The 27,716-nt window shown below is 38.9% G+C and overlaps 1 protein-coding gene across 6 annotated transcripts in view; it reads right to left on the bottom strand.

Annotated features, from left to right (window-relative positions):
* Positions 1–27,716, bottom strand: part of LYPLAL1 (lysophospholipase like 1) — a 74,993-nt gene that overhangs the window by 13,878 nt on the left and 33,399 nt on the right. For 3 of the 6 annotated variants that reach the window (XM_023534166.1, XM_023534171.1, XM_023534170.1), the window contains exon 7: positions 24,035–24,136. The exons of the other annotated variants lie outside the window; for them this stretch is intronic. In XM_023534166.1, the coding sequence (XP_023389934.1) occupies positions 24,050–24,136 (87 nt within the window). In that variant the 3' untranslated portion in view covers positions 24,035–24,049. Of the gene's footprint in view, positions 1–24,034; positions 24,137–27,716 lie in introns of those variants that run through there. 6 annotated transcript variants of the gene reach the window in all.

Below are 27,716 nucleotides of genomic sequence, written 5' to 3'. Positions count from 1 at the left end.
CCACGAGCACTTTGGGGGCCAAGTCATAGCACCTAACACGGGGTAGGCTGTGGATTTAATAAATGTTTGGTTAATGAACAGTCGAATAAAGTGGATGGGCGACTAAAGAATAATGAAGCCTGCTTTTATGAGAAATTTTAACAGTTTTCCTGGAATAACGTAGAAAAATACCTGCCTTTACGTGGGAGTCTGGACTAGAAAATCTGGTGTTTGAAAGTGGAATTCTTTGTGTTATATTTATCGGCTTTCGCTCAAAATCTGTCAATCATTTCCCATTTCATTCAGAGTAAAAATAAAGGTACTTACAACAGCCTTAGAGACCCAACGGGAGCTCACCTGGTCCTTCCCTTTCTTACCTTTCTGACTTCAGCTTTCACGCCTCTCTCTAGCTCCCTCCCTTCCTCCACTCACCCTGGCTTTCTTGGCATTTTGTAGACAGGCCAGGCACGTACTTGCTTTAGGGCCTTTGTGCTGGCCGTTCCAGCCACCTGGCTGTTCTTCCCAGACACGCACGCGGCGCGACCCTCGCCCTCTCTAAAGGCTGCCCCCATGTATTCCCCTCCGCTTCTCTATTATTCTTCTTAACGTCTCCTAATCTAATGCATAACCTGCTTATGTGTCATGCTTTTGTCTGTCCCATGGGACCCACATCCGCCCCCCCACACCAGAATGCGAGCTTCATTTTTGTTCACGGTCAAGCCTGTAACAATGCCAGGGGCATAGTAGGTGCTCGGTAAATACTTGCCAAATGAATTATGATTTATTGAGTGTGTTGGACCAGTTACTGTATTAGGAGATAGGAGACAAGTGTATTGTATTTTAGGTGTCCCTAAACCCGACTACCCATGAAAATGACATGAAACCCTTGTTAAAATACGTTCCGGGACTCTACCATGGAAAATACCGTTGAAATGATTTAGAATCAGGTCCAGAAATATATGTGGGGGCCCCAGATGATTCTGATGGAGCCCCTGCTTGCAAGCCCCTACATGGCGGGAAGAACATGACTTTGAAGTCATATCCATCTAGCTTTAAATCTCTTCTCTTTACTTTGTTAACCAACTGAGTGATCTTAGGCAAACTACTTTCTGGAGCTTATTCTCTAGAAGCCTGCCTCTTCATCTGTTGGAACAGATATTTAGTGAATCAACGATTGAATGAAAGAATGGGTCAGAGGCCCTCAAAGGGATAGTTTATAAATGGCACAAGGAGGTAGCACAGGTCTGAAACACAAGAGGCATTTAAGGGATAACAATTTCCCAGTTCTGCCCTAGGCAGTCACGTTTAACAAATAAGCAGAGGCATATCCTGTCCACATGTCAGCTTTCTTGGTTTGGCACAGCCTGAGTTTACTGGGGCTTCATCCAGGCTTGAACTATTTAATCTCTGAACTTGAAGTAGATAAGAGTTGGCTGAGGCTGGCAGGTTATTTTGTTGTTGTTGTTGACTTTGGCCAGAAGTTCCGTGTTATTAGCTCTTTGGAAAGTGTCCTAAATTTATGTGATAGGTACATTTTGATACGCATAAGTAAGTGGTACGTTGTCCAGGTATCAACGAGCATGTTATGTTAGAAATGACCCCGTGTCCTGACGCTGGTTATGTCTCTCCAGATGTCCTGTTGGAGTTCAGGAAACACAAAGAGAGAATTCATGCACTGGTTTAAGAAGAAACGTCAGGATTTAGCAGTGCTCAGAGGTGACCATCATACAAAAACTAGTTTTCCTGAAACTTTGAAGTTTATTTTCAAAGAATAATTGGGGTGGTATTTTTCAGCATTAAGTAATTCATCCGTAAATTCACTTTGATGCTTCGATGACATAGCCAATAACAGGGACCGTTTTCACAGACCGATTGATCTTCCAGGTCTTTTAAATTTCATCTGATACTTGCGCATGCAATTGATTCAACAATCAGGCACTGAATTGCAATTTTTTTTGTTGTTGTCATTATATAATAGGACTATTGGATATCTATTGTATCATAACTTAACATGATTCATCTCTTCAAAAACTTCTTGATGTAGGAGCAGGCATTATGTTCTTTATTTCAAGGATTTTATGAGACCAGGATCCCTGACTTCAGCATAAGAAGATTGTAATAGCCTTTATCGCTTGAGTGATTGGCTCGCCGCTTTTAATCCGTGTGATCAAGGAAAGGGACATTAAGCTAGAAAATTACAGAAAAGTGCTATATATACCCCAGTTTGCCTACTTCGTCGCCATTAACACTCTTCATTTAAGAATCAAACAAGTAAAATTAGCAAAAGTGAACTGAAACTGTCACTATTCACTTTTAATACGAAGACCACAGGCCGCTTGAGAATAAATATTTTTTAATACGTCCACCCAAACCAACAATAAACTATATATCGTTGAAAAGGTCGCTGGCAGAGTCACGTGTGTAAGACGCTGAAATCATAATCGGCGCTTCCGTTTTGGCCCTGTGACCAGTTTTACATCGGGGACATATTTTCCAGTTTTTTTTTCCCTCTGAGTTGTAGTAATCACTTGCTCTAGTAGAATCTGAAGTGAGTGTCATGCACGATAAATGTGCTCCCTCCTGAAGCTCACGCAGGCATCGTAAAATGAAGAGGAAAACAGAGAGGGGCACTGAAGTGGTTCACAGACTGACCTTTTAAAAACCGAACAGGAGAAAAGAACATCTAACGGCCCAGGTTAGTTCAGAACCCCACCCACCGGTCTCCAGTCTGTCCATGCCCTAAGCCAATGAAACATTCGTATCCACACGTCGCAATGGAGACAGACTCGAATTCAATGGGCTCGGCTTGGAGCCAGAGATATAGACCTATCAGGTGAGGATGAATCCTAAATTGGAAAATATATTTCACGTTTGCCTTTGCAGTGCAAATCTAAGTGACATATGAAAGACTAATCATAAGCTTTTTTCTAGCTGTTTGTAAAGGACTTTACAAGAAAAATGTATTTTCAACTGACCAGGAACTCTGTCAGATGTGCCTAGAAAAAAAATGATGTAGTAAAATCGTCCTCTGTCCACCCGACTAGCTGTCTGAAAATCCAATTTCTTTTTCTTTTTCTGACCTCATTGCCAATAATAAATATTCAACTGTTAAAACAGTGCTGATCTTTTCGTCGATAATGTGTGGTGTAGACCTGGATATAGGCTGGCTCTTGAAAGATCCTGGCTCTGGAGATAAGTAGAACAGTGATTAAAAGAAAAGAAAAATGTGGGAGACAGCTCAACGGAAAAAGAAGCTATTATGTACAAATGATTATTTTCACTTAGAAACTGGAATATGTGAAAACTAATGAATACGACTAAACTAAGTCTGATTGATTAAATTAGCGTCCTTATAACTTTGAAAGACTATTAACAGTTTCAAGTTTATTCTACCATGAATTTCGGAAATTGTTCCACCACCGTTTTCCACCCCGCCCCTTTTTCTCCCTGAGTTAGTAGCTAGTATCATATACCAGTAATTTCCTAGCACATTCTCCCTGAATCAGCTTCAGGAAATGAAACCAACTAACTATAATAGCCCTTGAATTGTTATTCCCGCCCTGGAGTTCCAGTTAGCAACAGGACTCCCCATTTTCTTCAGCGATATACAAGCAGACAGTCATCACCAGGTGGTGTCAAATCACAAACAGGACCGTGTGGGACTTAGGTTGTAAAGCTAGACCCCTGACTGGTGTACAGGCTCATTCAGGTTATTTCAATAACTATGTACAAATGTAATTAAATTCTTCTGAGTCTTCCCTACTTACTGCGTTAATGTAGGGTTTGATAATAGCTAGTTTCTTTATTTTTTATCTTTTTTCTCTAATAATGAAGGCATTTAAAGCTACTCCTTTTCCTCTGAATACAGTTATTACTGAGCCCCATGGATTCTGTTATAAAGTATTCTATTTCCCATTGATTTATATATCGTTTTATAGTCCTTTTTGATGTTTTCTTTGTTATCCATGGATCTTGAAAATCGTGTGTCTTAATTCCCACACATTTATTATGCCAAAGAAAGTACTTTGACTCTTAAGTAATTTAAAGAAAAAAAATTACCTTTTAATTATCTATTAAATGATTATGATCAAATAAGATGATGCATAGAATCTATTTTTTTAATAAGTTAAAATTAAAAGTTAAAATTAAAGTTTTCTTTGTGGTCAAGAACATGAATTATTTCTACAAATGTTCTGTGGATATTCAAAGAAATGCTGTCTCCATTTGAGAATACAAAGCTTTTTCTCTCTATGTACATACATGTATTAAATGAAGTTGTCTATTATATTATTCAACTCCTCTATGCCAGTACTGTTTGGAGCCTACTAAGTCTTTCCAGTGTTAGAAATTTCTATTTTATTTTCCAATCAAGTTTTCCAAGTAATTCAAATCATTTTTCTTTAGTTATTTAGCTGTTGTATTGCTTGGTGCATATAGATAGTGAATGTTATTGTGCACTTTATTATGTCCTTGTTTATCTTGATTAATCTTTTTAACCATTGTATAACACTCATAGTTCCATTCTTTGATTTTCTTTGCATTTGCCTGGAATCTCTTTGGCCCTTTCTTTAATATGAAATGTTCTCTCACTTTATTTTAAGTATATTCCATTTAATGCATACATTTGGGGCTGTTCTTAATACCTATCTGTCTCTGACTTCTAATGGGAGGATTCAAATTGACTATACTTACTGCGATAATTAATATTTTAACTTTATCATTTGTTTTAATTCATTTCCTCTTTTTCTTTCTTTTAAAAAAATTTCTGCTGTTATGAGCAAATGAGTAATAGAGCTTCTTTCTAATACCATTAACATTTCAGTCTCTAGTTTAATAATCATACACTCCTTCTGGAATATGTGAAAGAATAAAACCAATTATTGTCTTCAGCAAAATACACTGATATCCCCCCAAAACTACTTTTCCCTTAACATCTTGTATTCCAAAAAGATAAAAGTTTTAGAGTATGTTTGGTTCTCCCCTCTCCTCTCCAAACGAATTCAAATTACCTTTACATAATAATTAACCAACCGCCTAAGGTTTTCTAATATAAGTATTTTAGTTCTAAAGTTCTATCATAATTTTCTTATAGTAAGTCCCTTCTCCAAAGTCCCTTTTAAGAAGATGCACTACATTCTTCATCCATTTAAATGCATCAAATTCCATTACTCTCTTTTATTTCTTTTCTCTATTATCTCCATCTTAACATCTTTTTTCTGGTTCGCTCATTATTTGATTAGCATATAACTATTAGTTTGAAAATTTTTGTTAGATATGTCAAATAGGTGATATCGAATAGTCCACCAAATTTTATGTTCCTTCAACAGTGTAATAGAATTGTCACTGGAAAGTGGCTATTCATGAAATAACTGCATTTCTCAGCTCTCCGTATCGCCATGGCCGTATGAATAGTTCCCACCAATGACATGCAACTAGAAGTGATGTTTATTACCTAGGGGCCAATACTCTTAAAAGGCAGGTTTCTGATCCTTTTCCTCTAAAGTGGCTGGATATGGATGATTGAAATGAGGTTGTAAGGGAGAGTATAAACAAATGATAAAAGGAACTTTTGTCCCTGAATCACTGCATTGAGAAAAGCATTCCTCCCTGATACGTACATACTCATATTGACCAAGTATATCCACTTCTGATTTTTACATGAACGATAAAGAATCTTCTGCTGTACGTGAGACACCACGGTGTTTTGGGATTGAGGTGTTATAGCAGCTGGCGACGTACCAGCAACGTGTCTACTCTCTGGCCTTTGCACAGGCTCAACTCTCTCTTGTTCTGAAAGGAGAATGAACTTATATCTTCACTAGATATTATTTTGGGGGGTTATAATTTTTCTACAGGTGCTATTTTTACTCTATTCTATCTCGCGGTATTTTAGATAGGTCCTCTACATTCTCTTGCAGGTGACTTTTTAAAAATTTTATGTAACAGTTTTATCGAGATGTAATTCATGCACCATACAATTTATCCCTTTAAAGTACTCAGCGAATTTCAATATATTCACAGAATTATGCAACCGTCACAATAATTAATTTCAGAACATTTTCATCACCCCGCGCAAAACCCCATATGTGTTTGCAATCACTCCCTGCTTCCCCCTAACCCTCCTGGCTCTAGGCCATAAAACATAAAATTTTCACTTAGACCCTTTAAGGGATCCATACTAGTGTTAGGAATCAAGTTTATATAGATAAAGTCTCACAAAGACTGCCAACTAATTAAATGTGCTTAATATAAGATTGGACTATGGTAATCTTTACCTAGGCTAAGTACCTGGTAAAATAAAGTTAACCCTTTGAAGAAAGATAAGATCATCTGAAGCACCAAATTATTTCTCAAGTTTTCTTATAAAATATCAGGTATTCTAAGAGACAAGACCAAATAAATAGAAAATAGAAACAGATGAAATAGAATAAGCAAACCAAACCAAAAAAAAAAAAAAAAATCAGTAGCTATAGAGCATCTAAAAAGGACAACTAAGAAACTTGATCTAATTAATAAACCAGAATAAAAACAAAATACACATTTGATTTAGTGCACACAGAACGTTTACTAAAATCAGCAAGATGCCAGGCCTTGAGTCAAGATTTGATCTGTTTTAAAAGCTGAAATCATACAGTATATTTTCTAATCACCATGGAATTAAAATAGAAAACAATGAAAAAGATAGCCAGAAAATCTCCAAATGTTTGGAAAATAAGTAATATGCTTCTTCTTAACTAATGGATCAAGAATAACTACAATGGAAATTGAAAAACGATTTAAATTAAATGGTAATTAAAATATGACAACTGGTAGAATGTAGCTAAAGCTGTGATAGACAGAAGCACGTAGCCTTAAATACATATACTGAAAAGAGGAAAGACTTACATCGAAAATTGAATATCTATTTTTAAGAAATAGACGAATTTCAGCAAATTAAACCCAAACAAAGAAGAGGGTAGGAAATAATAAAGGTCAGAGCAACAATTAATGAGACATAAACGCGTGATCCGAAGGATTGACAAAGCCAAAAGTTGGGTATTTCCAAAGGAAAATTAGCAAGACTAAGAAGACTGATTATTGAGAGAGAGCGAGAGAGAGAGAGAGAGAGAGAGAGAGAGAGAGCGCGCGCGCGAGAGAGCGAGAGAACTCAAATGAGCCTTCTGGCAAAAGGGGCCATCGCTATATTTTGTACGGATATTTAAAATAAAATACTAGAACATTATAAATAATTATATGCCAATAAATTTGAAAATTTTAAATAATTTTAAATCGTCTATTAATTTTTAAATAAAATGTACACATTTCTTGAAAAACGCACCTTACCAACACTAACATAAGAATAAAGAGAAAATCAAAAAATCTTTTTCCTATTAAGGAATTGAATCAATTATTAAATGACCTCCCCACAAAGAAAACTCTAAGCCCAGATGGTTTCACTTGTGAATTCTCACAAACATTTAAGGAAGCAATAAAACCAATATTATAAAAACTCTTCTAGAGAATAGGAAAAAAAGAACACTTCCCAGCTCATTTTATGATGCAATTAAACTTTGATAGAAAAACCTGATAAGAACATTACAAAAAGGAAAATTACAGGCGAATTTATCTTATAAAAATAGATGAAAAATTCTAAACAAAATATTAGCAAACCAAATCCAGCAATACCTAAAAAGAACAGTACATCACGACCAAATGGGGTTTAAAATTTAAAAACTGATCAACGCAATTTATCACATTAAGGGAGAAGGAAAAAAGTCATATACTTCTTTTCATTTTTATCATCTTTATAGGTACGGAAAAATAAAATTCAATATCCATTTGTAATAAACAGTCTAAGAATCTAGAAATAGAAGGTAACGTCCTTGATTTGTTGAAGGGCATCTACAAAATATCTACATCTTATTTAATTGTGACTTATTGAAAGATTTCTCCTTGACACTGGAAACAGACAGGGTTGACATTCTTGTAACTTACATTCAGCATCAGACTAGAGATCCCAATTAGTGCAACAAGGTCAGAAAAGTAAATGAAAGGCATAAGAATTGGAGAGAAAGAAAAAAATTGTAATATTTCGAGATGAAATGATTTTAAACAAAGAAAATCCAGATGATTCACAGCCAAATTATTTAAATTAATAAGTCACTTTAGGAACTTTGCTGCACCCCAGATTGATAAAAACAAATCGTATGTCTATACATGAGCAGTAAACAAACAGAACATTAAATTTAAAAAACTACATTTACAACAGCATCAAAAAAACACGCGTCTCTGAATAAACAGAATAAAAGATGTACGTGACCTCTACATGAAAAGCAAAAACGAACGAGACAAATTAGTTTCTGTTCAACAAAAGACACTATACGCAGAGTGAAACGGTTGGTCTGAGAATGGGAGAAAATATTCATCATCAATTTATTTAATAACAAACTTAGAATGTGTTTTTAAAATTCCTGCAATTAAATAACAACAACAACAACAACAACAACAAAAAACAGTGGAAAATGGGTAAAAGATACAAGCAAACACTTTACGAAAGAAAACATCCAAATGTCTAATAAACCTACGAACACGTGCTCAGCTGCCCTCGTCCCGGGCGAGATACTCACTGACGCACAGTGCCACACCATTACCTTCTCCAAGGGCAGGGAAAATGAAAAAACACGGAAAATATCCAGTGTGCGTCAGACTACGCAGCAACTGGACTTTCATGCATGTTTGTATATTTCGGGTGGAAGCGTAAATTGGTACAATCCACTTTGGGAAATAATTTGACATTTTATCATATAGTCAGATATTAGCATAAGCTATAATCCAGTATTTTCACTCCTAGATATTTCTGTGCATTTGTCAGGAGATATGCACAAGAATTCGTGTTAGTGGTATTTATAATAGTGACACACCAACACACACACATATACACACACGTCTCTAACAACTCAAATGTTTGTCAACATCAGAGTGGATAAAAAGGATATTTTAAAACTATGATATCTTACACAGGAATGAATTACATGCAGCATGAATCCTAAAACACTTATAATGTTGCCTGTTGAAAGAAGGCCACAAACAAGATGATTCCACTTTTCTAAAGGCCAAACGCCAGAGAAAATAAGCCACATATTACACCTACTCACGCTCATGTGTGTGTATGAGAGTGTGTAGTTTGTTTTTTGGTTTTTAGTTTAGTTTTTTTTTTTTTTTAATATTAACATTTATTCATTGTGGGTGATAGATACCATGACATTTGTTATATTATTTTCTTTTTTTTTATTAGTTTCAGTTTTACAGTACATTGGTTCGACTTTTATACAGTTTATGAAATGATGCAGTTTGTTTTTTAAAAAGGTAGACACTCATAGAAACCCAGACACCTCGTTTGGTGGGAGGTAAAGGGGATAAGGTAGATGAGCAGCCTGAGCACATATGTAAATCGTTGCCGATCATCTAGTTATCTGTCTGGGTGATGGTTTCTTTTTAAATTTTCATTTCAATGTTTTTCTTTAATATTCAGAAGTAAAATTCGCCACGCCAGCCTCTAGCACAGTGAGGCTCATGCTTAGTGGTGTGAGTTATTAGATTCTGACTGTTGAAAGAACTGCGGGAGGCAGGTCTGGCTTGTCTTATATTCCAAGATGGCGCCTATCCATATCCATAGAACAGAATATTATGCAACCTTTAAAATGAATACGTGTATACACACACATCCCAGAAAGTGGGGGGGAGAGAAAAGGAGGGAGGGAGAGAGAGAGATTTTGAATGACATTTCTGATGTTTCATGTGACAAAACTACTATCTTGAATGATATGTGAAGGGGTACATGTTATTTTTCTTAAACAGACTCACTCATACATACTTGTGTAAGTTTGTGAATTTGCGGTATAAGAAAAATCAATGTGTACAGAAGTAGTCATTTCCAGATGGTGGGATTCATTTTCTTTGTGCGTATCTGCAGTATCTAAAGGTTCTATAGTAGGGAAATAATACATTTTTCTTAAAGAAGTGTGTTACTTTTAGGTGTCTAATTAATCATCACAATACTCTTCCATGTTGAGTAAGATATTCCGCTTTTACTACAGTCTTCATGCCCCAAAGCAACTACAAAACACAACATTTTACATTGAATGCATTTTCTGTGCAAATCGACTAGCCCCACAGTGGCTCAAAATCCATATGCCATAATTAAGCACTCAGTCACTTTCATAATTAATAGTTCAGCAGCTTTAATTCCTTGTATCTTTTACAACTTGGTATCTTCTCTTCCAGAAATGGAAAAGAAGTATAAAGTGAGAAAGGCCAGGAGAGTCAACTCTTTTGAGAGTGTATGTTCTCAATGTAAAGAAAATACAGGTATCTAGGTCAGCGCCTGAACCTGAAGCTGTGCGTTCATTTAGACTTCAAAATCTGTCGCTCTCATCGCCCAGAGGGCCAGGTGTGGCAGACAGGTCCCCTTGCATAAGTCTGTGAAGCAGACCTCATCCCTGAGTGTGTCAGAGCCCACAGATTTCTTATAAAGTGATGCATTTTCAGAGCGGCACAGAGAGTCTTTTAACACGGAGTTTGCCAGAGGCCTCACCGACATCAAACAGATGCTTTTCACTTGGAGCGTTTGACTCTTAAACGTCAACGTTTCATATGTTAAGTGATCGGAAACTTGGGAACCATGAAGTAATACTTCTCTCTGATTTGGAAAATTTGACTCTTTAACAATGAAACTTTAGATGCATATTAAGAAATACTTTGAGAAGTGGTATAGTGTTTTCTTTATAGACAGAATATCGTTCGGTCCAGTAATATTACTCTTTCAAGGATTAAAAAAAAAATCTCAAATTGATTTCATGTTTACGAGAGGTTGTTTTTTTAACCCTTTCTACTCTCTCCCCCTTTACTCACCTACATTTCTCGTTGATTTCTTCTAAAAATCAAAGAAGCCCTACATGCCTGAGGCTTTAATAAAAAAGCTTCTAACGTGGGTCATTTGACTTTTGGCCTTAAGAAATAAATCATGTGCCAGAAGCTGGATTGCTCTCATGCCATACTCTTGAATAAACATGGTGCCTCCTCTCAGCTGAGGCTGTTGCCAATATTTACAATTTTGTACACACTTAACCCAGATGCAATGAGCTGGTTATGTGGAGCTCTCCCGGTTACCGACCGCATCGTAAGCCACAGAAAGCTTGTGAACTGGAAGAAGCAAAGCCTAGATGGGTGGTTGGCTCCATTCTTCTTTTGCCTCAACTAACTTGAGCAGGATCACAGGGGGAGAGCTATGGCTTTCGAATTTAAGAAGTATGTGGCGCCCGGCATTTGTAATGCATGGCGGGGAACAGCTGGGCCACCCAACGAGATCTTAAACCTGTACCAGAAATAACGGAACACAGACTAGAACGTTCCCAACTAAGGAAATCTATGAATTTCACTTATGAGATGTTTCTTTATAAGATTTTTACATTGCATCTTTTTTCTTTTTTAAATTTAACAAATGAAGCAAAACTTCTTTAGTTAAATCCAGTTACTCGTTCTTTAGGGAACAAGACTAAATGAAAAAGAATGAACATAGATTGACTGTAAGGCACTAAAAACTGTGACCTGTTATCTCAAAAGTTTGCTTCTGTTCAACGTGTTATTTCTAATACTAACGGGATAATCTATTGTTGAACAACAATTGTATCGCGTACAGCACTAGGTCCTTTTTGTATATGTCTAATTTAATACTCAAGATAGTCCTTCCAGAGAGAAAACGAACTCAGAGATGATGGCGTGTTGCGCCTACGTTAACATCGTGATGGATCCAGAATTCCAACCCAGGTGAGGCTCACTTCAATTTTCGGGCCTTTCCACCACATATTCCTTATTTTATGGTGAAGTGCAAATTAAGGTTAAGTCCAGTCAAAAGTTAGGCATTTGTATGACATGAAGGGAGAGGGTTCTGGCGTCAGTCACTCCAAGCTGAGACAACAACACGGGATACACGGAGGAGAGTGTCGATGTTCAGGGAAGCAGTGAATAACGCCCTTCTCTGCCCCTCTCACGTTAAGGTCCCTGTGAGAAATCAGACTCAGATGGAGATGCAAATGTCGGCTTTCTTACTGAGGAAGCCATTTGGATAACGTGACTTCGGATCTGTTGATAAAAGGACCTTGCTGCTCCATCCCAAGTCCAGACCTTGGGCCAGCCCGCCTGCAGGAATCTTTGGTACCAGAGAACAGGATTCATGCCTCTCATTGCTTCCTTTAGTGGATCAATTATATCCAGTTGAGAAACAGAGACCATGGGTGCCATCAACAATCAGATAACTCAAGTCTCCTTTGGGAGCAAGTAAGAGACGGGATAAGCAGCCGGGACTACTTTGCCAGCGAACGTTTTTTAGAGAAATGAGAGGCAAAGCGAAAAGCAGTTCTCTCTCCACGTTCCCCAGCACTCCCTAAAATAAACCCAAGTATGAGGGGCTGCTCCCCACAACACACACACACACAGAGGAGATTCTTTCGTGACTGTCCGGCTAACGCCCCAACCGCCTTTGATTTATCTACCTCAGTCCATAGTGTGCGGTTTAGATTGTCACCAAAAGGTGCTGAAACGGGTCAGATTTTATACTCTTCAGATTACCTCCAAGCCCGGTTCTATCTGAGGATGCAAATTCTCTCCTTACTCTGTTTCCTATTTCAAATTATATTGAGGCACATAGCTCAGTCGAGTTTATCAGAACAAATGCATAAAACAAAATGACGCATGAGTCAATGTACAGCTGCCTTGAATTCGATTTTAGAGTCTCTTTCACCAAATCTGCAGGCAAAAATTAAAAGTAAAAATTCCCTTGATGTAAATTAGAATGTGGTAAAATGTAAATTCAAGATCATGGAAATCCGAAAACCATGCTCTCCAATTTATCATTGTCAGTCTAATGCCCGGGTAGGATTTGGCTTCCTTCAGCCATTGCGGGTGACATCGGATAAAGTTCCTTTAAGGTTCAGAGGTCAAGCAGTCTAAACATCTTGAGATGGTAATCTTCCAACCAGTGTATTCAAATGCTTCCAAGTTGTACCTTGATTTCCCCTTTTCACCCTGTAATTCTGAGACTGTAAGGTGATACTGAAGATAAGCCTTTCTCTAAAAATTTAAACCTGGATGAACGAACAAATGAATGAATGAATGATAAACTCATGGTGAATAGGCCTCTTAGGACCTGTATTGGGGCTGCTGCCATGGCCTCTGGCTGTAGAATTCTAGCAACAATAAAACCTGACGCTCGGGGACATTTTTTCCAGGGGTATCAGCTGATGATCCCATCCAGCACATTCCTCACTGGAAGCGCTGTGGATGCTTCTGAGGTCTCTCTCTTACTAAGACCGAGCCCTCCTCCAGCTTGCAATTTTTTGGGTTGTAAATAAGATGCGCTGTATCAACAGCAGGAGCTGGGCCGTTCTACCCAGGAGGTGGTCTCCCACCAGACCAATGCCTAACTCAGACCCGCGCCGGGGCTCCTTGTCCTGCCTGGCTGTCCTGTGGGAATCTGAAGCTTCTGGTGCCTTCTTTTATAATTTCTTTTGGGCCGTGTTCTTTCAAGGCACAGGCAATAGCTGAGTCTGCCACTTATCAGATCAGTGTCATCGCAAAGGTCCCTTTATAATTATCGCCCAGTCTTCACAGTCTGGTTTCCGATTGACGTTATTGACTTTTCCAGTCATTTGCAAAAGAGTCACATGGATGCTTTCCTGATGATGGCTCCCCTGAGGGAATTCTTTTCACCCTGATCTGTGAGATCTTGCCTGCCTTTCCCCTGCTAGATTTTTTGAGCTTTGGCTAAAGAAACTAAAAATCCTCTTTCCCCTGTTTTACATCATTTGTACCCCAGTGAATCTTTTGTAAATCCATGGATCACTGTCTGATGATTTGGCAAAGTCCAACGATCGCGACAAAATGAGCGACTGAACAGATTCAGTGATAATTACAGGATGAAATGCCTGTAGGGAAAATGCTGCGATTTCACTTTATTTCAGGCCTAACTGTGAGAGTTAAAATGTTACGATGGATTCTAGAAGCATACTTGAGGAACTGCCAAGTTTTCCATTATAATCCTTACATGTCAGGAGTTTATATTCTGTCACATTTAGTTTAGCTGTAAATCGGGACATAACACCTAAATCTCACTTTTAAATTGCGACCTTATCATTTTAAAACTATTATACATGCGAACACCAGAAAACACACATAGACACGGACGCAGAACACGGACACGTGCAGAGACACATACTGCAAATCACAAATGCACTTCTGCGACAACATCCTTTCTCTATATCCCAAGATAGTGCTTCTTTCATAAAGGGGATTTCGCTGCCATCTCTCCAACTCCCTGGACTGTCTTCGCATTTCCTCACTCCCCATCTACTTCTGGGATCTTAGCTATTCACCGATTTATTCATTTATTAATGCAACAAACGTGATCTGTGCACTTGCGATGTTCCGGGAACTATACCGGAACGAGCAGGTAGCAGAGGCCACACACACACGGGAACTACACGCTTGAGCTTTACAGCGTGTATTCGAACCTCAGTACTCCCATTTATTTTATAATGTTCTACTCTGTAAACTGGAAACAATAATACATTTCCTGTCACAGTGCCTGACACATAGTGAACTCTGAATGAATGCTAACTATTATTATCGGACGGTCTCCCTGGCGAGGCCAGGGACAGGATGGTTAAGACAGATAAGTCAGAAGATAATTAAAGTAATTTCTCCTGCTGTACCATTTCCTGGGACAGGGCTCATCTGTACATGAACCACGCGCATTTGAACACCTCTCCAGGTCACTCGCTCTATACTGAAGATCACATCTGCCCTATTCCCCTCTTCTTTCATTTCTCAATTAATTTCTGGTTGAATTCACTTAGACAATGGCTAAAACATAGTTCTTTAAATAGAGGCAATAAGGTTTTATGTTCATCTCCATTCTTCAGGTGTCCTATTTTATATTAATCTTACTTTTTAAAAGGCTAATAAAACTGTTAAGTGAGATAAGATTTATATTGTTATTTATTTGTGCTGGTATAGGTTAAAAAGGGCCTTATTTTATTTTATTATCCACTATTTGATTTTCTGTGATAGTCTCAACATTGCAGAGCAGACAGAACATACAAAGTCGGCAGTGGTTCAAGACCTTGCCTTAAAAGCTAAGTGATGCTCTATATTTTGGGGTATTAGGCACGAATTTGCTCACAGAAGCAATCCTCCCTCGACGTGGCACATGAATTTCAGAAAAACATTTCTCAGGCAAATGAAGCCATACTCTGAAGGAAGGATTCCTCTGAAGGGTTCATCACAGAAACATGCACATTGAGATCCGTAATACTTTTAGAAATCATCTCGCCTCTCCCTCTCATGTTGAACTTGAAGAAACTGAGGCTGAGAGATGCGAGTGATTTGTCAGAAGCCACACAAACCCTTCAGGGCCAGGTCTACGGATTCTCATTCATTCATTTTCATTCACTCATTATTTCATGCGTTCGATAAGTATATGTTGGACAACTTTTATGTGCCGGGGATTGTGCTAGATGCTGGAGATGAGGAGGTAGATGATATAGTTCTGCCCCAACAGAGCGTACACCGGGGGAAGCGGCGGCGAGGCAGGCGGACAGAATGTGAAGCAAGAAATCATAAGGAGAATGAAAGAGTAAGTACAGCGCGCTGTGAAGAAAAGCAGGGAAGGCCCTCGCTCAGTCTCGATGCTCCTAGAAAACTTCCTGGAGGAAGAGGAGTCTAAGCGGAAATCTGAGAAAGAACAGACGAAAGCCAGACAAAGGGAAGAGAGAAAACAGAGACAAGAGTAGTGGAAAGTTTATGATCGAACCGGACCTAGCAGCAAGATAACGAATAGTCTCTTTACACAAAAACATCATTATCCTTCTGAGATAATGCCATATGCTCTAATTATTAATACTGCCTGTGTCAAACTCAGGGTTATCCAATTAAATGCGCTGATAAAATCTTTGGTGAACTGTCGGAAATTTCTCCTTACCACGTTTTGCCTCCCACACACAGGTCTGGATCATTAAGAACCACGGCTTGGTCAATACGATCCCCCAAATAATGTTACTCGAAACAAAGATGATGATTTCCTGTTGTACTAAAAAGAAAATATAAAATACATAAGCAATGAAAGTTGAAGCTTAAGTAATCTGTATTTTATTCTATTGATGATTTATTCGGCATAATAGCTCACTCAAGATTTTCTCAGCCTCAGCGTGTAGTAGGGAGTGTCCTAGTGCGTATATTCACCTATGCTGGACTTTTTATGTCGCTTTAGCTGTTAATTTCTTCTGTTATCAAAATACTCAATTAACAGCATTACTTTATATTTAGTATTTTCTACGACCCCAGTTTTAGGTGTTAGAAAAACCTAAAAATTGCTTCCTCTTCTACTCGACTGGCATTTCAGTGATTTAAGAATTCATAAAAACTTCAAGTAGATTATTCAACTATAACTTAGTCCTTGATTTCAGTACTTTATCACAGGAGACTAGGGAAGCGGTGAGGTGTATGAAAAGTACCGTTACTAAGATTATCTGACTGAATGGACCATTTTGGTCGAGATAAATAAAGTGTATCTTTCTCTGTTTATTCTGAGACGGTCTACTTGATAGGTGTTCGATGAAGGTTTCGGATAAATGAATGTCAGAGACTACTAGTGAACGTATGAAATGATCATGAGGTCTGATATACGCAACTGAAACCTTGCATGTGTGTATAAGACAACTCTTCACACAAAATAGAAGCATCATTCATTCCTGGCTTTGAGATAACAGCGGACGCTCTAATTGCTGCTACTGCCTCTGCCATGAACCCTAGTATCCCACGATCCAATAAAACGTGCTGAACGAAACTGTGGAAACTGTTGAAAACTTTGCCTCACCCATTTTTCTCCCCACAGGAAACCACATCTTCTCACATCCAACACCCCGAGACAGTGAGAACGGTCCCCTGCCTGAAAGAATCTCATGCTTCTAGATGGACAGAATCCAGACACACACGTTCGTCGGATGACTTAAATCATCCCACATGGGACCCATATACGTGCACGTTTCCCTCTTTTTAATTTTTAATGTCCATATGTTTGTTTGGCTGGAAATCAAGTTTCATTACATGCTCCTATTATTCCACCGTATAACAATTTCATTTATAGGCCATTCACACAAGGACTAATTTCTTTGATAGAAAGGCTGCTAATGCTTATTTAAGCGCACTCTAATGAAAACAATATTGTTGGAACTCCAAATAAATGTCGAAATTTCCAGCTATGCCTCTGGTCCTCTCCTTGATAATGGGAATCCACGATGTCAACCTATGCCTTGGCTCCCTACACGAATGTGCCGAAGGCAGACAGGAACTTTATTAAATGCTGGCAATTTGTACATAAAACGAGCATGCTGTACTTAATCTCCATATTGGCATTGAGAAGTTCTCCGGACGCCAAGACTAAGCTTGAATTCAAAGGCTCACATACATAATGAATATGTCTTTCAAAACCATGTAGAAAGTAGGCAATTTCCCTTTTGAATACCCTGTGTGTGTACACATCCGTAGTAGAAAGCTTGGTTTCTGAGTTACTCGGCAAAAACATTTCTGGTCAAGTCCCACGCTCCATGGCCGAATGTAAAATGGGTCATCTGAAATATTAAAAGCGCACTGATGTCAAGTCAGATCCTGGCCCATTTTCCCACACTGATCCATAGGTAATTAGATTATGTTCTGTAAACAGAGGCTTGGCTGGACAACCTCGCTTTTTCATTCGGCGTGGTCTGGTAGTAATCAAAGATGCCTCAGTACTAACTTTAGAATGCGTATGTTCTCAGTGAAAGAAGTTTTCTGTTTCAAGAATGTCACCTTTATGTTTCAGATGTTTACATTTTTGCTTACAGATGTAGCCATGAGCAAATACATGGGTTAGTGTGTGATTTAACAGTGTGGTTATTTCAGCCTCTGCAAAGTGTCTTGTCAGCCATCTAAAACCACATGTTCACAGTCAAGCTACAGTAATATTTTAATTAAATGAATATTTTCTTTTCCTTAGGACATCTTGGTCAAAGTGGATTATGACATACACAAACGAGAGATCTTGTATTACATTACATAGGAACGACATAGAAAGCCAGTGTAGAAAATCAGTACTTTTTAAAAATCATTTTGACTGACTTTGATCTTCATCACATTCTTATTTTTGTCAAGTACAACGCTAAAGAAATGAGTAATTTTGAACATTTAAAGAAGAGATATAACTCTCATTCTACCTCCAAACTAAAGGCTGTGTACACATTACCCATTATCTGTTTGCAAATGTAACTTCTCTTAGAGACTCCACAATTTGCACTCAATCAATGTTCCTAAGTGATAAAAATAGCAGCTCAAACGTTCTCTCCTACAAAAGAACCAAATCTATTTCAAAATATGTCAGAATCTTCTTCCTTTTCAAACCTGAATAAATATTCCCTTGTACATACAAACTGCATTTTGTTATCTATTCATCTATCAATGGACACTCAGGTCGCTTTACCTTTCTGCCACTGTGAACAATGCTGCTGTGAATATGGATGTACAGATATCTCTTTGTGACCCTGCTTTCAATTCTTTTAGATATATACCCAGGAATGGAATCGATGGATCATAAAGTAAATCTATGTTTAATTTCCGGAGGAACCGTCATACTGTTTTCCCCAGCAGCTATACCATTGTATATTTACGCCAACAACGAACAAAGGTTCCAACTTCTCCAGATCCTTGCCAAGTCCTGCTTTCCTTTCTTCGATAGGAGCCATCCCAGTGGGCGTGAGGTCCGATTGCTCATTGTGGTCTCGATTTTCATATCCCTAATGACTAGTGCTGTTGAGCGCTTTTTTCACATGCTTGTTGGCCAATCGTACATCTTCTTTGGAGAAATGTCTACGTAAGCCCCTTGTCCATTTTTTAAAGTCTTTTTGTTGTTGTCGTTGAGTTGTAGTTTGTGTACATAGTCTGGGTATTAACTCTCCTATCAGATAGAGAATTTGTAGATGTTTTCTCCCGTTCTGCAGGTTGCCTTTTCACTCTGTGGATTATGTCCTTTGATGTACAAAAGTTTTTAATTTTGACGTAGTCCGATTTATCTATATTTACTTTCGTTGCCTATGCTTTTGATGTCATATTTAAGTAATTACTGTCAAATCAAAAGTCATGAAGCTTTCCCCTATGTTTTCGTCTAAGAATTTTAAAGTTTAGCTCTTATGTTTAGGTATTTGATCCATTTCGAGTTAACGTTTGTATATTATGTAAGGGTCCAACTTCATGTTATGCTGCTTTTAAAAAAATGTGTGTATGTTTAAAGAAACTGTAGAGAGGTTATCTGAGCTTGGGCATTACTATTGATTTATAGAAGAGCTAAGTCATCTGAAGTAAAGAATACCACTTTATTCTAAATTTATATAATAAACATCTCTCTAAAACCCACAGATCTTAGGTGATATAGGTAATAGTTATTTATTTAAAAAGAAAATTATTTGTTTCTGAAACGAATACATTATGACAACTAAGAAATTCAAATTTAGAATTTCAAGAGTAAACTTGTCTCTGACACCTGAGGGCCAGTTTTATGGAAAAAAAAAAAAAAAGCTGCAGTAGAAACATATATAATTTCAATTACAAATATATGGACAGATTCTACGGTGCCGTAAAAATTCTGTACTAAGTATTCTCTATGTATGTGCCATGGAGGATGACGGGAAAACAAATCTCTTTCTGAAAGAGCTTAGTATCTAGTGACAATAAGACAGGGGGCATGTGTGGCACAGAAATAATTACATGCACACATCAGCAGCTGTTTGGCATACGCTCTACACTATGAGCACACATGTGTAGCTGCCCATGGATGCTGACGTTCGCCAGGTGTAGGAAGCCAGCCAAACCTGCCCAGAAATGCCAGGGAGTCTGCAAAGCGATCCGTGCAGACAAAACATCACTCCGGTTGGGCCTCTCCAGAGAGTGTTTTCCCATCTATTTAAAAAATGATGATCCTTTTTATTTTTAGGTTTTCTAGTTTTGGCGGTGTGGTTTAAAAAATCATTAAACAAAGGTATGATAATGAACATTTTCTATCATTTCCAAGTGATGTTTGTCCTTAAAAAACTATATACATATAAATACACACACAAACTTGCATATGCACACGCATGCAGTGTAAGTAATATATGTAATACCTATTACGCGTTATGTGTGCTGGTTAATATGCGTGGTTATATGAATATGTTTATATATTCAGGGTAATCTTTTTTTGACAGAAGACACAAATAGATTTAGTCCAGAGATAGACTAAGTGAAGATACCATGGGTTTTGACATCTTCATATTCATGCATTGTTTTACAGTTTAGGACAGTTATCTCCGTTGCTTATAATCACAGTGTTTGATGTTTTCAATGCTCTTCTCTGACATATTTCAAATGACCTTTTCTATATTCTCGTCATCTGGATTTCATCCCCATGCGTGCAAGATATTCACCCATGTGGCCCTCCATCTGTACAAAATTGTTAAGGGGTCTTAAGGATGATTTACTTAAAATTCCAAGCATTTCAGTTTACTGGCAAGAGAGACTAATTTAAAAGCAGAATTATATTTCTTTAGGAATGCCCCGTACAAGTTCATTGTCATTGTTAGTGGTTTTATTAGCTATTTTCAAGGATTTATATAACGGAATTTTGACAAGTAACTTTTTAAAAGGGCCTCTAAAAGTGCCTTCTGAATCAGAACAAGGTCCACTTGGGTGGGTGGCCAAGAGGGCTCCTGGGAGCCTGGTGTGAAGACTGGGGTGGGGCTGGCCTCGGCATGGTTCTCCCACGGAAGCCAGCTCCTCATCTAGAACTGCCCTTAGTGGGAACAACTTCCCACCAGCACCTACAAGGCTTCTTTGCACCAGTCCGTGGGGATTTAAACTAAACAAATGTGGGTCCCAGCTGAGCACTTAGATAACATTTCAGGCATTAAAAACCAACTGAGCTTAGAGAATAAGGTTAAAGGAGATACAAATGGAGACAGATTATTGCACTGAGGATTGGAAGTTGTCGGCTAACTTTAATTACAAGTACATCTACGATTTTTAATGGCATGAGATTCACTTCAGACATATTTTACTTGTCTTTTGCTTTTAGACACGATCGAAAGCATACGATCAGGACAATAGAATCCTAGCTAAACCCATTTTCTTTTGACCAGTGAGTTGACACTGCTGAACCAATCACATAGCGGCAAGAACCTACTCGGCAGCTATTCAGTGGTTGAATAGTGAAAATAACTCAGGCCTTTTACTCTTTGTTTTCAAAATGGCTTCCATACACAATGGTTCATGACAGTTCACAAGAGCGAACTTGGAAGAGTTGGAGAAACACAGATTAAAAGACTAACCGAAAGGGAAAATACCATCTGCTATAGGCCAAGCGCTCATGCCCCCTTCATCGAATTCACATGTGGAAACCCTCCTGCCCAACGTGATGCTATCAGGACGTGGGACCTCCGGGGGGTGACTAGGTCGCCAGGGAGAAGCCTTCCTACATGGCGTTAGCACTTTCACAGCAGAGGCCCTAGAGGGACCCCTCGCTCCTCCACCCTGAGTGGTCGGTCAGCGACTCAGAAGAGAATCGCCACCAGAACTCGACCACGCTGGCACCTCGATCTTGGACCTCGGGCCTCCGGAAATGTGAGGAATAAGTTTCTGTTGTTCATAAGCCACCGGGCCTGTGGCGTTTTTTATAACAGCCTGAACGGACGAAGGCAGAGTCTGTGTTTTCTATTACATGCTGTTCCAAAGCATCCAAACTGATAAAATGTCCTTTTAAAATAGACGTTATGGAATAAACTATTATTTAAACATATACCGTTTTCCTTTAAGAAAACCACATCACGGACAAGAGCGAAACAATAACATTCCCTCTTTTCCTCCATAAGGTGTCAAAATCCAAGGATTATTTTTTAATGTCATTCTTCAACCAATTATTTTCATTGCCAAGTCCTATATAATCTAAAAACATTCCTGTGGCACTTTTCCAAAGCCATGTTATACAGCAAAAGTTTCCATTTAAAGTACAAGTTTTTTTTTCCCCCCGCAAATGGGACACACTAAATTTAAGGAAGAGTGGCTGCTCAAAGTGTAAGACTACAGAATTCTCAACATCATAACTGAGCAAAATGAACAAAAAGATGCCAAAATCGCATTGCAAATGTTAGTACTCAAAAGCAGAAAGAAACCTAAGTTCATTTCACAAACTAGGAAAAACACGCTTTAGGTCAGAGTCAAAACACCAGAAATCAACACCCAACTCTTATTTTTGAAAGAGTCAAGTAGAGTGCCAGGAAGTAGGTAAAGGTAATTCTGGAGTCTTCTGACCTCCTGTCCTTTAGGTTTTGATGGGCTCCAATGAAGCACACACGTGTCACTAGGACGAGCGTAAGCTCCTTCAGGGCGGGGGTTTTAATCTGTGTTATTAACCGCCGTGTCCTAGCACTCGCAATGATATTCGATGCATGCTCATCGAGTTAGTTAATACATATTCTGTAATCTTGGTGGCATTGGGCCTCTGCACAGGGATGCGAATGAGTTTAGAAAGGACAAATGTGATTTTCTCCACCTATCATCCCCCCACCACTGGCAGAAAGTCAGAAGAGTTAATGTGAACTTCAAACTTAAAAAAAATAACATTAACAAAGTCAGAGAACTCTGGCTAAGTATGACTTCATTCTAAGAGAAATGGGACCACGATACACAGTTCTGAAAACCGGAATGGAAGGAGAAGACAGCTGGGAGCTTCCTGGGAGCTATGTTGCCTGAAAAAAGACGTAAGTCAGGAGACCTTTCTCGTGCCATGCCTTCCCTTTCCTTTTATTCTGAATTCTGCAGTGTGAGGATGCATGGTCTGGTCCTCTGGCAGCCATCTGGTGACCACGGGATGGCAATTGTCAGGAAAAAGACCAATATGCGGGGGATGGCAGAGTGAACAGATAGAAAAGACTGGGTCCTTAATGATGGCTTTGGACAGCTATACAACCTGAGAACACTTCTCTGACTTTTCCATGTGAGACGAGTAACTGTTTCTACTGTTTAAGTCCTCGTTGGTCAGGGTTGCTACAGCCAAAATCACTCTGTACTGATCATTTTAACTTTTCATATATTTCAGATAAGTCAGAAGCTATTCCACTATCTTTCATTCAAGGTAAGAAATTTATGAATTCAATTGACCAGGCAAGAAAAAAGCAAAAGCTTAAAATAAGGTTGTGTCAACATTAAGAAGGATTAAAAAAGGGGGTACATAAGATGCATTTCAGAGATGGACTCAGCAGAACTTGAGGACTAGATTCGGGAAGGTCGAGAAGAAGGGGTAAATGAAAGGGGTCTCTTATTTGTTCGTGGGGCTGGGAGGAAAGCCGCCCTCTCAGCTGGAATAAGAGGAACACTAGGCAGATGCAGGATCGGAGCAAAGACCATTAGGTCACCTACCCCTGGAGGTGGTGCTTGTGGGATGATACTTATGAGGAGATAGATATCTGGCCAGGAGAATTCGGTCTGGTGCACAGAAGCAAGATTATTTCAGTTGTAAATATGTGCATCAGACACATAGAGGGGAGTGTAAAGACTCTCCATGGCCAATGTCAAGCCACCGGCTTGCAAAAATTCTGAAAATTTTACAGTCGTGAGCCAGTAAAAGCTGACTGTAAAACAACTCAGGAGTAGAATAATCACGATTATTGGAATTGGAGGTACATGCATAGACTCCTCACATGTATGCGTATATGCATATGTATTTATATTGTATGCATATGTGTATATGTAGCAAATATGGAATATAGTTGTACATGTACATGTACATATAGTTGTAAATGTGTATGAACATGTATTTACAACATGTATTTACATATAGTTGTAAATGTGTATGAACATGTATTTGTTTTTCTCCAGCTCTTTCCACTGAGGGCCTGGGAACAGCGAGAATGAGTCTACCTACCCCAGTAGAATGAGTCTACCTACCTTCCGCTCCTGGGCTTCTAAGTTTCATGTTCCACTAAATGGGAGCCGGGAGGCCGTGGAGAAATGATTGATGCAGTGGCTGGGGCGAGAGGATAAGATGAGCCTTATGCTGTGTTTTGAGCTGTAAAATAAGGCAGTGTTCAAAACACGAAAGGAACGTGTGAAAAGGACCCTTGAAACTATCTCAAAGAGGCCCCAGGTGGCCAATTCTGGGACAATTTCAGTATCCAAAAATGAAAAAAAAAAAATGACAGCAACGTATTATAACTCACTGAGTAACACAGAAAGCTGTAAGTAGATTCTGCTATAATAAACGAATTAAAACTTTGATGAGGAGTTAGGCATTGCCCCATCAAAGTACCTCCCCGCAAAACAGTTATGAATGGCAAAAAGAAAAAGAGTAACTTTATAGTGCATAATCCTGGAGGTTGCCATATCGATAAAATGTTCAAAATGAACATTTCTAGTAATGGGGTAAGATGAAACCATGAACCACTTGACAGAATACAACGACAAGTAAACACTGTATTTCTGCACGAGATGAATTAACCCAAATAGAATCATAGGGAAACATCAGACTGAGCTAGTTTACAAAAATAACCGGCCTAAAAGCTTGAAGACGATCAAGGTGGTCCAAGTGAAGGAAAGACTGAGGAACAGCTGCAGACCAAAGGCCACTAAGGAGACTTAACAACTAAATTTAAGGTGTGATTAGGTGTGAATGCTTTTGCTATAAAGGATGTAATTCTTTATACCTGGTGAAAAGTGAATGGGGATCTAATTTAATCGTGGATTTGATAGTGGTAATGTATATTTTAAGTGTCTTGATTATTATAGTTTTGCTATGAATCCAAAGGATTGGGGGATGATGACAACTTACTCTCAAATAACTCAGGAAAACGTTCTCTGTACTGTACTTGCAACCATTTTATTATATAAATTTGAAATTTTTAAAAATATACACTGATATACCCTACCTTCCCAGTCGTTACAATTCAACCAAAAGGTTAGTTTTAACCACAAATTAGTTTTACAGGTTAACTACTTCATCGTACATATTTTAACTTAATGAAACTATTCCTTATATCATTATAAACTTTTTTCCTACTTCGAATCCCTTGTATTTATTTTCATATCAAACAACAAAAGGGACTTGGAATTACCTGCCCTATTCTGTGAATAGAGAAAATGAGGCAAAAATAGTTTTGTAATGAATATTAACTAATGAGACGACTAGCTATTGAATATCGGTGGCATGTGACAGACAGCACCATACGAGCTGCTGTCACATGCATCTCAGAGTCGTCAGCAACAAAACTGAACCAGAATTTTAGTTCCTCTGACGTTCAGCCTGTATTTTCGAACTACTTGTTATTACGAATAGGCTTCACATCGAGCTGCCAACTTCACTCGGCCGACAGGGGTGACTTAGAGTGCTGAGAACAGCAAGGGACCGACTTGGCCTTTTAGGGAAGAACACCTTGCGTGATGATCCATATCTGCTGGGAACTGCGTATGTAGACATGCTGCATATTTGCCAGCACTAAGGAAGTTTTTTTTTAAATTAAACGTATTGGGGCGACATTGGTTAATAACTTTATATTAGTTTCAAGTGGACTGTTATACATCATCTGTCTACCGCACTGTGTGCTCACCACCCAAAGTCTAAACTCCTTACGTCGCCATGTTTCACCCCCTTTGCTGTGGTCATCCTCTCCCCACCCCACGCCCCCTCTGGTAACCCCCCTTCTGTTGTGTCTATGAGTTTGTGTGTTTTGCTCATTTGTTGCTTTCTGTTTTATATCCCACATGTAAGTGACATCAAATGGTTCTTGTCCCTTTACATTTGACTTATTTTGCTTAGCATAATACTCTCAAGATCCATCCATGTTGTTGCAAATGACAGAATTTCATCTTTTCTTATGGCTCAGTAATATTCCATTGTATTTGTATTACCCCATCTTCAGTCAATCATCCATCGAAGGACGCTTTGGTGTTTCTATGTCTTGGCCGCTGTGAATGACGCTGCAATAAACATCGGGGGGCATATATCTTTGTGAATAAATGTTTTCAAATTTTGGGGGTAAATACCCAGAAGAGGCATTGCTGGGTCATAACTCTATTCTTAATTTTTTAAGGAACCTCCATACTGTTTTCCATAGTGGTTGTAACAATTCACACTCCCACCAGTGGTATATGAGAGATCTTCTCTCTGTACGACCTCTCCAACACTTGTTATTTCTTGTCTTATTAATAATAGCTTTCTAACAGGCATGATTTGGTATCTCCTTATGGTTTTGATTCGCATTTTCCTTATAGCTAGTGAAGTTGAGCATCTTGTAATATATCTGTTGGCCATTGGCATGTCTTGGGAAAAGTGTCTGTTCAGGTCCTCTGGCCGTTTTGAAATAGGATTGTTTGACATTTTGTTGTTGAGTTGTAGAGTTCTTCATATAGCTTGGATATTAGCCCCTTATCAGAGGTATTGTTTGCAAATATCTTCTCTCATTCCGTTGGTTGCCTTTTTGTCGTTGTTGACAATTTCTTTTGCTGTTATTTGCCAACATTTTGACTTCAAAGTATTATTTTCCTAAAAATTAAATCTAATCTCAGGGGAAACTAAGGCAAAAGAAAGGACCACATCTCTAGATTCTTATAAAATCAAATCAAAAGAACTCCCAAAGAAATCTAATGGGTAAAGAAGCCAGCAAGAAATGATCACGATGTTATCAACCATTTATTGCATTTCTGTTGTATGCCAATCGCTGTAATAGGCACTGAGGAGGAAGATATATATATATACACACACACATATATATATATATATTTTGGACTCAAGCACAAGTGCCCTTGTCCTTGAGTTCAAAATTTGGAGTAGGTAGAGGACCAACATATAAAAGAGAAATACAAAAACATGGAGAACAGAGCAACTTCTGCCAAAGGCAACTGGGCAAGGTGCTGGGTCATCTAGAACCTGTGTCTTAAAGGTTAAGTGTTTGTCAGTTGAAGGAGGCAGAGGAGAGAGAATTCCAAGTGGAGGAAATAAGATGGTAAAGTCAAAGTTGTGAAAAGTTTGGCATGTCCAGGGGATTTTGGTGGAGCGGAAGCGTTGGGTGTGTGCGCGTGCGTGCATGTGTGTGCGTGCGTGCGTGTGTGTGCGCGTGTGTGTGTGTGCGTGCATGTGCGTGAGTGTGTGCGCATGTGTGTGCGCGTGCACACACACTGTGACATGGGAGAAAAGAAAGGCAGGAGATGAAACTGTAACAAGAAGCAAGGACTAGGTTGTGGAAAGATTCAGTGCTGAGCTAAAGAAGTTTATCTGTCCTCTGAAGACAGTGAGGAGCCCGCAGGGGCTCGTCAGGCAGTGAGGCATGCTGGGAAGCGAACAGACGGAAGAGAGCAGAGGCGGGGACCCCCATCCAAAGGCGCGATGAAGCCATGAGTAAGGCAGAGGCGATGAGGTGTAGAGGCCAGATGGAGAGATGCGTCTTTGATGGAACATCAGAAGAATCTGTTAACTGACATGACGACAGGATGAGAGAGGGCATAGAAGAGAGTAGGACAGAAAGACACTGTGACGTGGAGGGAAAGTCACTGAAAATAGCTGTTCACTGAAGGAGACAGAGACGTCACAGTCCAGAGATCCTGGAAAAGCCAGACGGGAAGACCTCGGTTTCGGGGGTTGATCAAAGTGTCAAATC

The sequence above is a fragment of the Pteropus vampyrus genome, unplaced genomic scaffold, assembly GCF_000151845.1.
Source record: "Pteropus vampyrus isolate Shadow unplaced genomic scaffold, Pvam_2.0 Scaffold121, whole genome shotgun sequence".
Taxonomy (NCBI): domain Eukaryota; kingdom Metazoa; phylum Chordata; class Mammalia; order Chiroptera; family Pteropodidae; genus Pteropus; species Pteropus vampyrus.
This window is presented reverse-complemented; position numbering and strand designations above follow the sequence as displayed.